Source organism: Thermobia domestica, chromosome 8 (assembly GCF_964235325.1).
Source record: "Thermobia domestica chromosome 8, izTheDome1.hap1.1, whole genome shotgun sequence".
NCBI lineage: Eukaryota > Metazoa > Arthropoda > Insecta > Zygentoma > Lepismatidae > Thermobia > Thermobia domestica.
The window spans coordinates 10,781,814-10,800,498 of record NC_137461.1 but is presented as its reverse complement, the minus strand read 5'-3'; the positions used below and the strand labels follow the sequence as shown (position 1 = coordinate 10,800,498).

The following is an 18,685-nucleotide window of genomic DNA, read 5'->3' as shown; positions in this document are numbered from 1 at the left end:
AGTATTATACTGTTTAAAAGATTCATTTCATATTTGTTAGGTGGCGGATGCAATCAGCCAGTTGATAAAGGGCAGGGTGACCAATTTCAGAGAAGATGGTATTACGATTACAACACACATGAATGTAAAGCATTTGTGTATGGAGGAAATGGTGGTAACGAGAATCGATTCAACACAAAGGAAGAATGTGAAGGTCGTTGCAAAGGTAAATTATTTTAAACATATATGCTAGAATCCTCTCAATAGCCAAATCACAAAAGTATAGAATGTACAGATGGAAACTAACGATAATAATAGAAACCATCAAATTCTTATTAAATAACAAAAACTGCATTTATTATATATTTTAAATGAGGAATAAGTATCTAAATATTCGTAAGGTGTTCATTCATTTTCTTGAAACAAGTCACCATTTAAAGTATCATTACATGACATGTTCTGAAGTACTACTCATCTAAAATCATTCATATTTATAGCTAACAAACACGACATTATAAATGACTTTGAATGCGAATAAAAACTAAATAAATAGCTGTTTCAATATTGTTTTCTGCTACAACATATATATTCAAAATCCAGTCGTAAAATATTTAATTAAGTTTACAGAAACTAAGTTCCTAATAAGAAATATCTATATTGAATTAATTAATATCTGTACTTGAGAGCATGGCGAGTGTAAGTTCAATTTTGGCAAACATCTGTTAAAAATTGTTTTGTATATCTTTCGAAGGTTCGCAAAGAATGATTGGTTGTTTTTTGTTCTACAGTTCGCGCGGAAAGTATTGACACAACACAAGTTAAAATTAGAACCATAAATAAAAAGACGCCGAGCACATTAGAAAATATAATCAGTATTTTGTTAGGATTCTTTTCTCTTGCATGATTTCAGTCATTCTCGAAGCTTCAAGGCGGCATTTTGGCGGGTAGCAAGTGGTAAATTCTCCCAAACCTCCCTGATAGCAGCTTCCAGGAGAGACAATGTTGAGATGTCCATCCGCTGTAAACGTTTCTTTGTGATATATCTTACCTTTTCTATGGGGTTGAAGTGTGGACTTTGCCCCCGGAAATCTTCAAAAAATGTATCACAAGAATCTTTAAACCAAGATACCACGCTTTTCGCTGTATGACAAGGAGCTTCATCTTGCATAAAAATAACGCTTCACTTTTTGCAAAGGACGATTCCAATGCACCAATTAATAGCTCAAAACTGATTGTTAGGGTGGATAACTAACTCTCCTACACCATCATTACTACAGAAACAAGAAATCATGATACTTGCATAGTTTTTACAGATGGACAAATGCACTGAAGAAAGGTGTGATCAGCAATATGAGGACAGTACATTCGTCGGCAACCAGTACCAATAGGAAAAAAAGTGGCTTTATCAATCCACAATATTTTTTTTCAGTCATTAACAGTCCAGATACCATATTTAATACAGAAAGCTAGTCTTTTCTTACGATGATCCTCTGCAAGCAGGAATTTTTGGTGAGCTCTGTAACTTCGTCGCCCTAACTAATCATGACTTTTCTATTGCATTGTCCGAAGGGACACATTCCCAAGCAATGCGGAATTGTTTTCATTTAATTCACTAACTGCTAAAGAAGGATTCTTCTTCAGCTGACTTTTCATGATCTTTAGCGTTCTTTGAGGCAGTTTCCTTGGTCTATAAAACTTTGGTCTTGGGCGGTGCATATTGACTTCTCCTTAGTCCTTAAAGTGTTTCACCGAACGTTATACTGTTCTCAGTTTCAAACTTGTTTACCTAGGCATATCTTAGGACTTTTACCAGCATTAAACAGGGCAGTCACCGCATCATTTTCATTAGGCTTCAACGCTTTCCATTAGGCATCTTATCACGAAGAAATCTGATCACATCACACACATTGCAGCAACAAAATTACACGAAATACCAAGAGCACAAGCACACGTCAAGTAATCCCATCGATCCACCAGAGCAAATTTCAAGTTGTTACTACACAGAAAGAAACACTACAGGTGGGTCTTTCTTCCAAGAGAGCGACAAAACTTTCCGCGGTGTCATTAAAGAAATACTTGGATGGTGTGTAAAAACGCGAAATGATAGACGCTAAGTTTTACGCGTCAATACTTTCCGCGCGAACTGTATGTGGGTTGAAAACGTAATTAACCAAGTATATAATATAGTATGTCCATTATGTATTTAGTGCTTAATTAAGTGTTTGTGTTGTTTTCTGAAAAGAAGGATTCGTGACTAAAGCACTTCATGTTCTCAGGTACATATATTTTAATCTAAACAAACCTAGTATGTCGGTTTATAGTCTTCTAAGTCCTTACTGAGTACTTATTAAAATTAGGTTAATAATAATTGAAACTATTTGTAGTTTTAACAATATTTAATATTTCGTTCGTGTTTGATGACTTGAACGTCTATGGAAACATTGAAGCTTCATTATTAACAAGTTCGAAATTAAATTAAGGAAAAACCCACATCTCAGATACCACGATAATGTCTTTTCAGCTCTGAACTGTGTGTGTAAACTGATTATTCTAAAGTGATACAATTTGTCCGTTTTCGTTGATAATAACACAGGAGTCCGACATACCATAAAAACTATAAAAACCTAAATATGAGCAGCAAATCACTAACGTTGAAAGCGAATGTAGAGGGAATGTATGTGATATTTTAAACGTGTGCAAGTTTAGGATTGAAGATGAAATTACGAGTTTCAAATGAATATATACTTACACTATCCTGACGCAGAAGATATGTGTATGGCAATATTAAATAATAAATTAACTTTCATCTTATAGAACATATATCAGGAATGCATCCGAAATTAACAGGGTAATATTGAATATTACAACATCAAAATAATCAAATTTAAAAATTTCAAACAAATGGATCTGTATGTTTTGACATATTAGACCAAATACAAGATAATAGCAAAATCAAACGTTCGCCGCCTCTCAACTAAACAATAAGTCGTATAGCCCTTTCGGGATCTTATGGTACAATTTGTACCATATGCACTTTTCATGGTACATTGCGTTATTTCTCTTCTATTTGAGCTTTTTCGTCCGGTTTTTTTTTTTTTTTGTTTTCCAAGTCCAGAGTCCTTGTAGAAGACATTACATATGGTTTCAGACCGTCCTGCGTCCAGACATGGGTGGTGATGACGTCAGAAGTCAAAAATTTCTCTTCTCATTTTTAAGCCTATGTTCAATATTTTTTGGCGGGCTTAGTTTTCTACGTAGAAGAATGAAATTTTGTACAAACATTCAGTCTACCGAGTGGTATTTACCAGATTTTTTGTTCCGATGTCAGTGCTAAAACAGGGGGGAAATAGAGGGGAAAAGTGGTAAAAATAGGGATTTTTTACCCCCAAAATGCCGTTTCTCGTCATTTTCCCGCCTCACATACATGATAGAACCACGTGAGTCATACCGTCTGAAAGGCCGTTTTATTTTGAAGAGAATGACGGTCGAATTATTATTCTAGGGTAATTAGGGACGTCTTAGGGATTTTTGAAAAATATACTTCTATATAGGGAAATATGGGGCATTGTCGGTATATATATTTTTTGGCGGGCTTATTTTTGAACGTAGAAGATTGAAATTTTGCACAAACATTCATTCCACCGAGTAGTATTTACCAGAAGTTTTTTTCCGATTTCTGCGTAAAAACAGGGGGGTCCAGAGGGGCAAAATTTGACAAAAGGGAAATTTTGCCCCCAAAAATCCCTTTTTGCAGGAATTTCCCGCCTTAGATACATGATGGAGACATATGAATGGTACCGCCTGAAAGACAGTTCTATTCTGAAGAGAATGATTGGCGGATTATAGTCCTAGGGCAATTAGGGATGTCTCAGGAATTTTTTTCCCCTGAGATCATAGTGTTTTACGGTACTTTGGGGCACTGTGGGAATTTTTGATAAAAATTCTCCCGCCCTTACTATTCAAGATAAAAACTTGAAATTTGGTACGCCCATTCAGTATACCAAGTACTATTTCTCAGATTTTTTTAGATGGCTACGATCACACAGGAGGAGTCCAGGGGGGGGGCAAATTTGGACAAAAAAATTTTTCCCTCCGAAATTTTCACTTTGACATTTTTCCCGCTTCTGGTATATGGTATGAGCACGCAAGTGGTACCATTTGAAAGCCAGCTCCATTCTAAAGAGAACGAGGTATAAACCATGATCCTAGGATAAATAGTGACGATACAGTAGCTGCTTGACTGAAAGTCTAAAAAATAGCCCAAAAAGCCAGGATCAGGAAAGGGATAGTCATCTATGCTAAGATTCTACTGAAAAAATACTGCATCTCATGATTACCAAAGGTTTCGGAAATCACTGTGTCATGAATATAAAAGTATTGATATTGGATCCACATACTGCTCAAAGTTCAGAGTAAACAGACGATATGCAAAAGTGACTGTCCTTGTTTTGTAATGTGGATGCAAATTAAAATCAGACAAATAAAAAGGGAATGTCCTTTCACAAGTATTAAGTTTAAGTAAAGAATTACGGAAATTGATATCTAATATGTTTATTTTAAAGTTTCTTCTATTTTCCTAGGTATGAGCGGATATTCACGTTATTCAAGAAAGAGTTCACGTAAGTGCAAATTATTACCAATTTTATGATTTAACAAAATTATATAGAAATTGTAACTAATAACATGATTTACTATCTTACGTAGTACTTTAAGTTGTCTCTATTTAGATTAAACCCAAGTGAGTTTAGTTTTATCACAAGATTACGATAGGTCCCACTTAATTCATCAAATATTTCAATCAGAACGGATTCATATTTCAGTTAACTATTTCCAACTCTGGATAACAAAGAAGATAGTACCTAGTCTAGAACGGCGTAGTTATAAGAAGCAATGTGCTGCTTTAATTTATATTTCTTGGTCAATCGATTTCATATATTAAAGTCTGTATAGCAGATTTCTATATCTTTTATGCTCAGTGGAGAAACAACCTTGAATACTTCAAGAGTTTGACTATAATCATAAATAATGTTCATTTCAATTCCTATTTCTGCACTTAAGGAGCAATCACTAAAACCGGAATTGGTAGTATAATAAAAGGTTCAGTTTCTATAGACAAAACAAAGTTCATATATCACTTATATTAATATCAATAATTTATTTAAAAAATTATTCTTGCTGTCTAATTCTGCTTTTCTTCTGGCATAAAATTGAATCAAGAAGATCTACCATTTTCGATATCAGTAAACAAGCAAGACTAGAAATGGCGCCTATTTTCAAAATTCTGCATTAGTGTTAATGAAAGTCGTTTCTGTTATCGCTAATTCAGAACTGAGTTCATAAAGTACCACGACTCTTTCCAGATTAAAGGCTTTTATTTCACAAAATCTAAATTCTTACAGGACTAATACATTATATTTCCATCAAAGAATACCTCTGGTCATATTTTATAGAGCAAATATTCAAGTATCACACAAACAGTCAATAACTTTATACTCAACACAAAAATTTTTCATAATTATTTATGCTTAAAAAATCTGATCTCAAACTTTCAGATTCATTAAGGAACAGTGTAACCTTCTTATATCTCATAATATTTTGAAGCTTTTAAAAATAGTTTTACAGAATTACGCAGAATATTAATATAGAATAGCAATCTTAAATGGATTTAATATTAAATTTTGATGGAAAATTGTCTCAATTCCAAGGGCATTAGTAATTTCACCTTATGATGATTGGTTATCACAAGCTAAAGTCATAATAGATATGACATTAATAATGTTCACTTCGAATGTTAACAATCAAAAACTAATATCTAACATAAATTTGAATCATTTTACATATGGTGGTGTAATAATCGGAATAAACTATTTAATATTATTATTGTTATCATCTTTGTTTATTGTCTATCTTTACATTGTTTCTTACACATTTTTCCTGTTCTTCCATGAGCAATATGTGCCTATTGGTGATACATACAATTATTCAAACGACTAGATTACAAACCAAACCTCCAACCAGTCGAAATAAATGTTCGCAGTTGGAGAACATGCGAGTTTGATTCTTCGTAGTTAACGCTCTGATCTAAAGATGTATAATATAGTTTTAAGAAGTGAAATTAGTAAATTTATTTTAAACTAACAGTTCAAGTATTTAATGTGCAACAACTGACAATACTTAATGTGAGCTTACAATGAATGGAAACAAGTTTAATTATCAATTTCTATCCGCATAAGATCATCACTAATGTATAGGTGCCTGCATTAATAAAATGAAGACAAAATATTCTCAGAATTTAAAAATTCCCAAGTAAAGTATTTCAATGTTTTTGTTTCACGCGGATATTCTCATTATCCAAAAAGTGCCAAAGTAAGAACAAAACTTCACAGTAATTAAGTTTATATCAAGAAATTGAATTTATTGGATGTGGTAGTTACATTTCGTAGGAAAGTTTATTAATACTAAATGAATTTTACTTTAAAAGCACAGTCTTGGAATTGTAGACCAAATATTGTAAGAAATTTTTAATACTTGATCTCATGTATGTGAAAATAAATGATAATAGACTCTAACAAGCATAAAAATAAACTTGGCCATATAGCTACATAAAGCTTATACGAAACATATGATAATTAATAAATAAAGGGATAAAAATATTTGATTCAAGAGAAATAAGATGCAAATGATAAGAATTAACTTATCTCGTCCATATTGTTAATAGTCATCATTTCATACACGTGTTCAACATCAAATATGGAACTAAAAGACTAAAGTTTAATATTGAAAGTATGAAGTGTACAATTCTCTTTCTTATAGGAAAATTTGTGAAGTTTTCTGCAACACCTTGGTAAACTTATTTCAAAATATACAGGTATATTACATCGTTTGACAGTGCTTATTGTTATTGTACAACTGAGAGGTAGAACTTAAAATATCAATTTTAATCATTTTGATATATATTATGTACACATTTTGTACGTGAATTTTCTTGCGTTCTGTCATTTCCTCTTATATTTACCCTTTCACAGGGGAAGTCGACTTTTGTCGACAGAAAGAACATTTCCTTAACATGCGAATGTCGACTATAGTCGACAGGTTAAAATTTGTTTGTCCGTATCTTGGCTTTGTCGAGAATAGTCGCCGTAGTTGTACCGTTCAATTTTTTGTGTTCTATTGTTTTCGATAAACAATAGAAATCACACAGAAAAACTTTGGCGACTATAGTTAACTAAAACAAAGCCAAGATACAGACAAATTTTAACACGTCGACTTTAATCGACATTCGCAGGTTAGGGAAATTTCTTTCCGTCGCCTTCCACAGTGAAAGAGTTAAAAATCCAAGTGAACCTTTTAACTTTCATTAAGTATCACCTTCTTTAGCCCAGGGATGGTTCAAAATCCGATAACCTGTTTCGGGTTGGTTTCTGCCTGTTGTTTAAAACGAAACAATCGATTTGGACTTCAAACCGGTTCGGTTTTATTTGGGAACGGTTCTGTTCTGTTTTGGAAATGATCGGTTCAGTTTGTAGAATAGTTCTGTTCGGTTTAAGAACTGTTAGACTCTGTTTGATTCTCCCTTGTTCGGTTTGAGTTCAATATTTGAAATAAACGAAAATATAAATTGCGTTTTAGGGGCTTACAATAAGGCTGAATGTCGTGTTTCTCGGTTCAATTATATTCAGATATAAAATTATTTCGATATTACAGAAACAATTGAGGGTGCATACTGTGTGGCTACTTTTACTGCTGCTTTGGACATTAGAATAAAACTCTTAATAGAAGCTAGAAAATAACTGTATGGCTTGAGCAGATCTAGGACAAATACTCGGAGAAGGAACGGGAATTACTAGAAGCGTGGATGCTATTCTAGAGGCAGTTACTTTTAGAATGAAACATTAAGCTTATCCTGAAATGCCTGTTTGACCCGTGTTTATTCTCTCCAAGGGCAAAATATTGTGGTTCTATACAATAAGGTAACCAAGAAAGCTCGTCCTGTTTTTGAGAACAGTTACTTTTTGTCCCTTTAGTGTGGCCAAATTGATTCTAATGATGCTATAAATAAATATGTTTACGTTCACTTCAAACTTTATTATATAGAGGGTTGTTCAATGCCTGCAGGTTTCGCTATTGGTTTCTTTAGGAAGTGAAATCTTCAAAATAACATCCTTTTAAAGAGAGATTTTGGGACGTATTTTGCATTACGAGTACAAACTAGGAAACAAAGTTGCAGAGGTTGCTAGAAGAATATACTTGAGTTTAGAGGAGTGTCAGTGGCCGAACGGACTGCTCAAAAGTGGTTCAGCACTTTATTACCGGAGACGAGAGCCTTCAAAACAAGCATTGTGTTGGTCGTCCATTCACCCTCGACAAAGTCCAACTGGAGGAGGAAATCAAGCAGAATCCTCATCAAACTAGAAAGCAATTGGGAAACATAATTGAAGTATCTGACGAAACTTTTCGATCAACTCTTTAAAAAATTCTTATCGCATGAAAGCTAAATAAATCAATTTCTCATATCCTGTCCAAGGGAAACATGCTCAGTGGTTAAATAGTTATTTCTCTTTGATGGTTCGACAAAATAAACCCGCTGGACCAAAGCTTGATATATGATGTAACATTAATGAAACCGGAAGAGGAAACTAATTGATCGACTTCTAGTTCGGCCTCAATAGCTGCTAACCTGGGCATTTACCAAAAGAAGCTAATGCTATGTGTTTGGTGGACCAGCGCTGGCATAATCCACCACAAATAACTAGAAACCAAGAAAATCATAACAGCAAGATCTACTCATCACGATTCCAAAGTGTTTCAGCTGCATTGTTGCAGAAATAGCCACCACCGATCAAGAGAAGAGGAGTTCTCTTCCTTCACGATCTTGCCAAACATCATACATCAAAAGGGACCAAAGACGTCATAAAAACATTCAGCTAGGAAGATTTGCCCCATCCACCTTATTCCCCGGGTATCGCCATATCTGACTATTATCTGTTTTTGTCCATGGGTAACCATCCGCGGGAACAGCACTTCCAAAAAAAGCGAAGATGTTACAAATGTTGTATCACAATTTTTAAACTACAAGAAAAAATGATTTTTTTTTAAAAAAAAGGCATTTATAAGCTTTATCTCGTTTGGATCATGTCATTGAAGCAAATGGCGATTACAACGAAGAATAAAATGGTTGTTTCAAGTTTTGTGTTCCCTGTTTTGTTGAGTGACGATTGTGGTTACCACATATAATGCAATTGAAAGCCAAAATAAATATTTTTGAGTGAAGATTCACTCGTTTATTATCTATCAATATTTTTGTAAAATATGATAATGGACTGAGGTACTTAGGAACTACGTTATCTTAGTAGTACTAAATCATATTCTAGTGTAAAGGAAATATTAAAACAAACTGAAATATTAAAGTTGTACTACCTAGGTACTTACATGAGTACTAATGCTACCTAAAACTTAACAAGTAAATAATATGACATCTGTCTACTTAATTTCGTATTTTTTAGGTATTCTGTGTGTTGAGATTTGACATTCTTATTGTAAAAACATCCTTCCACATCTCATCACCGTTTGAATTTAATTCACATTATATTAGGATATCTCTTTCAATATCGTGCCGTGGTGAGAGGTGAGCGGAGCAAAGGCCCCGGGCGCCGATGTAAGAAGGTGTAAAAATTCGGTAAAAGAAAACAAAGAGAGCAAAAATTACTAGGAATATATGTATAGTGAAACCGTCGTATACCCTTGCTCCGGGAGCTGATTTTCTATGTTACGGCACTGACCTCTTTCAGCAATAGGCTAACTGTTATCAAACTTCATCTTTCTAGGACGTAGGGATATTGCTTCATCGATAAAGGTCAGTGAAAAACCATTATTTTACTTTTAAAAATAAATGTGCATCTACCTCTAATCATAATGAGGGGAATGAAAATATTAACATTATAATTACGCACAATATATCATAATTCTGTAAATTGTTATTATTTGTATTAATATCAAGTCATACATAACAGTACAGTATTTAATACAAAATTCAACATTATTTTGGTCCACAATGGTGGAAATATGTCGCTAGCAAGTAAAAAGCTTTAGCACGTAAAAATATTTTATTATAAACCAATCTGATAACTAAGTTATGAGTAAGTTACGAGAGACAGCTAAGTAAGCTTTGGGGTGATTCTCTTACGTTTTGGCTAACCAATACTAAACGAAACGACGTTTCAAACTCTTCGACTCAGTTTGACGACACTTCAGTTCAGTCCGGTTTAGGAACGTGTTCGTCTGTGAATGGTTCGTATCGGTTTGGGAGACTTTCGGTTGGGTTTGGGAACGGTGAGAGTTCGGTTTCGGTTAACTGTTCCAAAATGGTTCAAGTGGCAAATCAAAACCACGTTTGCAGAAACCATCCACCTCTAGTTTAGCCTATCAGGTTTAACTATGGACTCTCACATTGAAAATGTTATTCCATAGCAAAGCATACATTACGTTGAAAAATATTGCCAAAAGCCACAATATGAAGAGTCCCATTATAAGTACTTGATGGAGTAACGTAAGATTAATATTCAGTTTCAATGTTCTTAATTCTTCAAATCAAATAAAAGACAATCTTACCTTTAATAATTAATGAATAATTACTTCATAATAAATTTTTCATCCGAAATATGTGTTACCTTTGGAAGTAAGCTTCCTCATTTCTTACTTTCGCACCACACGCTCCAATTAAGGGCAAAGTTTCTCTGAGAACACCCTGTCACTTTGTCCATTATTCTAACATTAATACTAAGTAGTCCAATATACCCATTGGTTGCGTTCACTTTTTTGAAAGAACGTTAAAAATAGCAAATGACCATTTCCCCATATTTTGTTAACTTGGCAATCAGTTAAATCCTTTAAGTTGTAAGTATTTCAGCTTCGTAAGTATTTCAATGTATGGTTTTAGTTATTCTTTCTTATTTAGATAATTAGGTAACAAACTATGAAGTAAGCAACCATTTAAAAACATATTATAATGTCAAATTTGCACATAGGAAACATGTTCAATGCGTAACCAAGTTTAACCGTCTCAGACCTGAAGACGAATTTAGGTAGCTAGAGCTACCATTGTCTATGAATTCATTGCTTAATATTGATGCTGAGGAACCTCCCCATGTCCGAATGGCATCTCAACTTGATTTCACTTACTTCTAGCAACCATCTAATAAATGTTACTAATAATTTGTCTTTCGAAAGAAATTAACAAGGACATCTATAATTGACAACTTACCTCCACTCGCACGAGCACGTTTTTCAAGCTTTTGTTCTGTCATCTCGATAACAAATATTTTCCTTAAATTTTTCAAGTTGCATACCATTCGTTCAGGGTTAGGTGAGATCCCATTTGGACCTGGGGAGGTTTCTTAGCATCAGTGTTGAGCAATTAATTCATAGCCAACGATAGTTCCAGCTACCAAAATTGGCATTCAGGTCTGAAATTACATTTCTTCGAGTGTATTCGTACCCTGGATTACAAAGAGTTGCAGCTTAGTTTCCATAACGCTTTTCTAATAACTTACACATGGACACATACAAAATTCGTTTCTAGTGAAGATTCTTGTTTCGTAGCCTCGTTTGCTGTATAACTCCGACATTTGGCTTACTTCCTGGGTAGTCATATCTCAGTTTCATTGATGGCTTCTCTTCTCTGTTATTTCTTTCTTTCGCTACGAAAACAATGTTACTCGACTGTTTAGCAATTCTCTACCCTGTGTTACTAACGTTTATTGCTTTATACGTACAGTGGTTCTAATTGAGATTATATTTTTAGACGCAGCTGAAGTATTTAGTGTAATATGATGAAAAATTAAATTTACCATATTTTCTATAAAAAACCTTGATTTTGTAACCTACTACATATTAACAAAAATAGGTTTCTAAGAAGTGTTCATAAAACAATGTTCGTTAAATCAATATATTCCATCTCACAATTTAGTCCTTTCTCGTACCACCATGTTTAAAAAAATGGCGTGTATACTGTAACCTACAATTTTCCACAAAAAACTTTTTCCTAGTGTATTTTTTTTCTTTGTGTGTTCATAGGAGAAAGGAGTTAGTAACTAATATTTCTTTAAAATGTTATGCAAAAATATTGGAAAATAAAGATGATATAAACAAAAAATAGAAAGCAATCCCAACTTTTGGCTCCTACAAACATAGAGTGAACAAGAAATGAGAGCACAGCTGTTTGGAATCAAGGTAGACGTGAAGTTTGAAACCGACATTTCACAATATTTCTGTTTTAATTTTAATACACATAGTATTGCAAAGTCATCAAATGGTAATTAAGTTGCAATATAATAATTATCGTCAGAAAACCCGAATTGGCAATGCAATTTTAAGATTAGCCTATACTTTCGATAAAATGTAAAAATGTAGAGTATCCTAAGTGTTTGGCCGAGTGAGTAGTTAGCGAGTTAGTAAATTACATGTGGTCTGCGCGGCACTTCGAATCCGCCTCACTCTTTATTTTTTTAGACTTTTTAAATCACGAATTTCATTAGCTAACACTACATGGGTGACAATTCTCATGCCAGAAAAATCAAGTTCACACCTGATAAAGTAGCATTTCTGTATGACGCACCTTCAGCTATTTCAATAAGTGTACTGATCTTGAGACAAAACTCTCCTCGAAAAGTTTGCTCTAATGGATACTGTATTTACGACAATGCTTCCATTTTCAAATATAAAGATATCTTTAACGTAGAATTGCATGCTCCAAAACAGTTGAAAACTTTCTCATTCTTTTAATTTTACTTGAGTTGACTTGAGTTGATTTTAAGTTTAACGTCTCTTTCAGTAAAGAGGCTATATGATACATGTACCTGTTTAGCCCAAACCACATCAGCTCACATCGAGAATGGAACTCAGTTCTCCTAAGCCTTTACTTAAATTTGGACATGAACGGTATCAAACGGAGTTAAGAGGATGCCTTGCAACTAGTGGCGAAAATAGTTTTACTGCGCCCTGGAACGATCGATCATCGATTTTATGATGCTAACCCCCTGCCGCACGCATTTCAGCTAATACGTTATATATATTAAGGATATATAATGTTATTTTTAGTAAGCAACATGAAGTTTTTACTTATCTTTTTCCTAAGTTGTCACTACATACTTAATATGAATTTTGTTCGTCTCACACTGAGTTGAGAAGGGGAACGTGCGAAACGTTTTTCTATATGGCTTGTAAAAGATATAAATTACGATCAATTACTTTAGTACTCAGTTTTATTTATTATCTTTTCAGGGTGGTTGAGACGGAAAAAGCGAAATATTTTTTCTCTTTTTTTTTACTTTAAAGCCATTATGATATCATTGCTTACAGTTCTTAATATAAATAGGGAATAAAGGATAGTTTTACAAGTATCAACTAGATTTCAAACAGGCGTAACTGTCGTTTTCTTTGGGTGGAGGCGCGGTGAGCTCATTGCAATAATTCATTATGCAAATCTTTCACTAGACAGCTAGCTGGACAAACATTGCAGTGACGATTGCTGTCGGGGTATCGACCAGTGTTGATCCACAGCGGGGCTCCGGAGCTCATGCCCCTCCAAGAGGAGTAAAATACATAAAATATTCTCTAACGATGCGCTTGTTCAAAGTCTGTGGGAAAAAAGGTTCAAACAGTTCTCTGAAAAGGAAGATTCTGAGTGCGTTCTCCACTCATTGCGGATAATGTATTGGTTTCCAGGTCATGTTAATCCTGGATTCTCTCGTGTTGAACGACATTGCTTTAATCAATTCCGCCTCCAGAAATATGGTGATAAGTACTTATTATGAAGCACTGGAGTACTCATTTTTATTAAGCAAACCAAATATTGAAATTGTCTCAAGTTTATTTTTTATACCTGCGCCTCCTTCAATAATTCCTGGATCCAGTCCCAGTATCGGTTATAGCCAATTAACTGCGAATAGTCATAGCTTACTTTTTGAAATGTTTTCGAACGTTCTTTGCATAAGGAACAGTTTTCCGTATTCTCTTTTTTTGCCCTTGCCCCCTTTTACTGTGCTCCCTGAAGCATTTGTTCCACTCGCGTCATTGTAGTTACGCCACTGCTTGCAATCCCTGAGTGTTTCAACGAATGCGTTTTTTAGTAATTATATTAAATTCACTTTTGAAAAGGTGTACCCACGGCGTTCTTTTCTTGATTTATAAGTAGTCAATGTTGAACACAGTTTTCATTTTTATACTTGGTAATAGGAGCTTTCAAATAATAAAGGATCTGAATGATAAACACATTTTTTCAACCTTTTATTAATGTTTCTGTGAGGTTTCCTGAATATGGATATTTTGTTTTTATAATGAATAAAGAGGTATCAAAGAGCAATTTGACAAATATGATTTGTAAAAAAAAATCGTCTTATCAGTTGGTTTACAAAGATCTAAACAACTAACCTTCTTCCTGTTCTAAAGACTATGTTACTAAGAATTGAACAAGTAGAAAGTCACGTAACCATTCGCCTGAAATCCTGAGGTCATCTTTAGTGCTAAGACTGGCATTCTGTCAATATATTGTGTAGCTATCAATCGTTCACACAGGTTCATTCTAAATGTTTGGATACAACAGAGGCTGATCAAACCACGTTGTTGTATATAATGGATGAGAATGTAAAGGACCGCATTTTAGCTCTGGTAAATATCGACTTTAGTGTTGCACATGCAGCGATACATGATAGACTTCCCACAAGGTCTGCTCAACGATGGGTAAAGCGATATCACGAAACTGGACAATCTGTTAGATGTCTAGGAAGTGGGAGAAAATGTGTTACAACACAATAGCAAGATAATTGGCTCCTTGCTGTTGCATAGCAGATACCACACACTACCTCCCGGCTACTGAGACAGATAGCAAATTTCTCTGCTTCCCGAAATACTGCTACAAGATGGTTTAGAACAACGGGCCTTCCACTCGTCGTGCTGCCAGAAAGGAAGTCCTCTCACAGGACCACATTAGACTGTGTCTTGAACTTGCAGAGACGAACAGGCATCGGAATTGGATCGACGGGATCTTCACAGATGAATACGTGTTCGTCTCTGAAACTTCAGAACCAATTGTCGTGTATAGACCAAGACGAACCCACGAAATGTATTCTACAGACGATACTGTGGGTATGTTTCAGTGTCAGTCTGGGGTTTCTATACGTCAAAGAGCTTACGAATGCTCCATCAGATCGAGAGACGTCTAACAAGTGAACAATATGTGCACATTCTTCGGAATGTCATATTGCCATCTGTTTGACAGCATTATCCTGATGGGGTGATTCATTTGCAGAATGACAGGTCACACGTCCATGTATCTCGGGTAGTTCAAAATTGGCAGGCGCAGAAGACTTATGTGAATGTTCTGGATGGCCCCGCGTGGTGCCGACATGAACCCGATTGACAATGTGTGGTCTGAAATTAAAAGAATTTTAAAGGAACACTGGTCTAATCCGTCACCCACCACAAAAACAGAATCGTGGAATTTAATTTATGATGCCTGAGAGCAAACTGCTGAAACCAACAATTCAATTTCATGAGCACATTAGCGCGGAGAAAAATTTTATTTCTAACAGTACAATACGCGAACAATGAAACAGTGAATAGTGTTTATCGATCTTTCTGTATAAAATATCCAGTGTATTGTCGGCGGCAACTAGATCTTCAATCACATATTCAGTTGTCGACAAAAACAGTCTTTTTGTTACTTTTAGATCTGAAAAGGAAGGAAAGAAGAAGGTACCTAGCCAAAGCTACTGATAGGAACAGAAGTACTGTCAGATAATTTTTAGTTTTACACCTGAACGTAATAATATTATTTCGTTTACGGTATAAAGCAACAAGCGGATTGCATGTGGCAATTTGTTTTAATGTGTAGCAACCATAAGGAAGCGTCTGCGTGATATTATTGCCACAAATGGTGATTATAGCGTGTTTCAATCACGCGCGTGTTCTTCCGACTTCGCCAGGCAGACGACAAAGACATCCTCCCTTGCACAGGAATAATCTTTAATGATTTTTTTTTTAATTTGGTTAATCAGAGTACTCCTTTAACCTTGTATATTCGACGATAACCGATTGGGATTTAATAAAGTGCGTTCGCCATGTAATTTTATTACAAAATGATGAGTGTCTAATTACTTTATTTCATAGTACACCCATATTCACTTTCTAATGATCGGCGAAAGTATCCTAGTAAATTCATACAATTATACGCACTCATATGAAGATTTGTTACTTCATGATGTAGAGGCAGGGGTTCACTCCTGAACCCGAGGCTCACTTTAGGAAAAAATCAAGAAAATGTAAATTATAATAATAACCACATCACATGACTGGTGATAGTTCGAGTTGGTCTCTTCGCGATTCACCAAGACGAGCCGAAGAAGCTCGGGCCAAAATAAAGTCCTCACTGTTACGTCGTGGTAACCCTAATACCCCGACTCTAGATATTGTTTTGACGCAGCGAACCCCTGAGAGCAGTGACACACTAGTGGCAATCCTTCGGCTTCTTGCTATTTCGGCGAAAGACGTTTACCGGCAAGCAGGCCACTGGGTGTTGGCTACGTTTACGGCATGGTGTAATTAAACATATCTTTCAGAATTTGCCCACATTAAAACAATTTGTTAGCATATATAAGTTACATTGTAAGAAATTTACGGAGAATTTGCGTTCATGAAACAGACAAATTGCAAAGAATGTAACCTACCATTCAAATGTAACCGGTAAGCGCATGTCCGTTTGATATGGCGTTTAATTGTAAAGAATAAGGAATAAAACCAGTAAATATGATTGTGTTGTTTCATACAAATAATAGTAATGAAAATAGCTTGTATTGTTATTATTATTATTATTATTATTATTATTATTATTATTATTATTATTATTATTATTATTATTATTATTATCATTAAATAATATTTGTCCTTATTCACATTAGAAATTAATACTCAGTGATACCACTGTAAGTAGAACAGCTTCTCTTTGTGGATAAAATCGTAATTTGGAACTTATTAAAAACAATATTGCAGTGTCTAGAAGTAGAAGAGAGAATATCTTCAAAGTTACCATATTGCCATGTATGAAAATGAAAATTGTGTTCAATATTGACAACGTATAAATCAAGGAAATTTTAGATTTTTAAAAAGCGTAGAAGTTACACCTTTTCAAAAGTAAACTTAATATAATTACTAAAAAATGCATTCATTGAAACACACAGCAGTGGAAACTGAATCCTCTTTTGTCCGTTTCAGAACTTTCGAGTCCAGATTCGAGTAAAGCTAAGACGTGTGAGAGCAGGGTTTGAATTCCCAGTGGGAACTTACGTGGTTCGAATTCCACGTTAATTAACAGGTCCAAGTCTCTTATAGCCTCGCTACTGAAGGGACATTAAACTCAAAATCAACTCAAGTCAACACAAGTAAAATTAAAAGAATGAGAAAGTTTTCAAATGTTTTTGCATAAGCAATTCTACGTTAAAGATAACTTTATATTTGCTAATGGAAGCATTGTCATAAATACAGTATCCATTAGTGCAAACCTTTCGAGGAGAGTTTTGTCTCAAGATCAATACACTTATTGAAAAAGTTGAAGGTGCCTAATGCGGAAATGCTATTTTATCATCTGGCATGGGAATTGTCACCCATGTAGTGTGTATTAATGTAATTCGTGATTTTAAAAGCCTTAAAAAAATAAGGAGTGAAGCGGATTTGAACTCCCGCGCAGAACACATGTAATTCACTGACTCGCTTTGCTACTCACTCGGCCAAACAGTTAGGTTACACTGTATACATTTATTTCATATTTATCGAAAGTATAGGTTAATCTTAAATTCGCATTGCCGGCTCGGGTTTTCTAACTAGAAATATTATGTTGCAACTTAATTTGGATGTAAATTCCTCACTTAATTAGCATTTAAGGACTATGCAATACTATGTGCATTAAAATTAAAACAGAAATATTGCGAAATGTCGATTTCAAACTTCAGGTCTACCATAATTCCGAATACTTGAGGTCTCATTTCCTTGTTCAGCCAATGTTGGTAAGAGTCGAAAGTTGCTACTGATTCCTATTTTTGGCTTATATTATCTTTATTTCCCACTATCTTTGCTTAAAGTTTTAAAGAAGTATTTGTTACTAACTACTTTCTTCCATGAGCACACAAAGAAAAAATAATGCATTACGAAAACAAAGTTATTGGGGAAAATTGTGTGTTACAGTATTTGCGCCATTTTATTGAACATGGTGGTACATACGAGAGGAACCCAAAAAAACGGGAAATTCGTCATAACTTCTTAATATTTTTACACCAAATTTTCATCACCTTCAAAGTATTGTCCATGGACCGCAACGCATTTCAGCAAACGATCCTTCCATTGTTCAAAACAGTTTTGAAAATCACTTATCGGGATCTTCTTTATGACCTCCAGCGATTTTTGTTTTACCTCCTCCACAGTGCCAAGACGCTTTCCTTTCATGTCACGTTTGAGTCTGGAGAACAAAAAGAAATCACAGGGGGCTAGATCCGGTTAGTAAGGGCGTGCACAATCTGTGTCAAGCCGCTTTTGGTAAAAACCTGCTTTACAGAGAGAGCGGTGTGGACCGGAGCGTTGTCAGGATGGAAGAACCATTTGCCTGTGCGCCAAATATCTGCCCTTTTCTTCCAGATACTCTCTTTCAATCTTCTCAAAACCT

General features: G+C 34.8%; 1 protein-coding gene across 1 annotated transcript in view; it reads left to right on the top strand.

The window, feature by feature from the left end:
* The window catches only part of LOC145691544 (carboxypeptidase inhibitor SmCI-like), a 96,516-nt gene that overhangs the window by 22,977 nt on the left and 54,854 nt on the right, over positions 1-18,685 (top strand). Inside the window, exons 5-6 of the mRNA XM_081766953.1 lie at positions 41-205; positions 4,560-4,598. Coding sequence (XP_081623079.1) covers positions 41-205; positions 4,560-4,598 — 204 coding nt within the window. The remainder of the gene's footprint in view (positions 1-40; positions 206-4,559; positions 4,599-18,685) is intronic.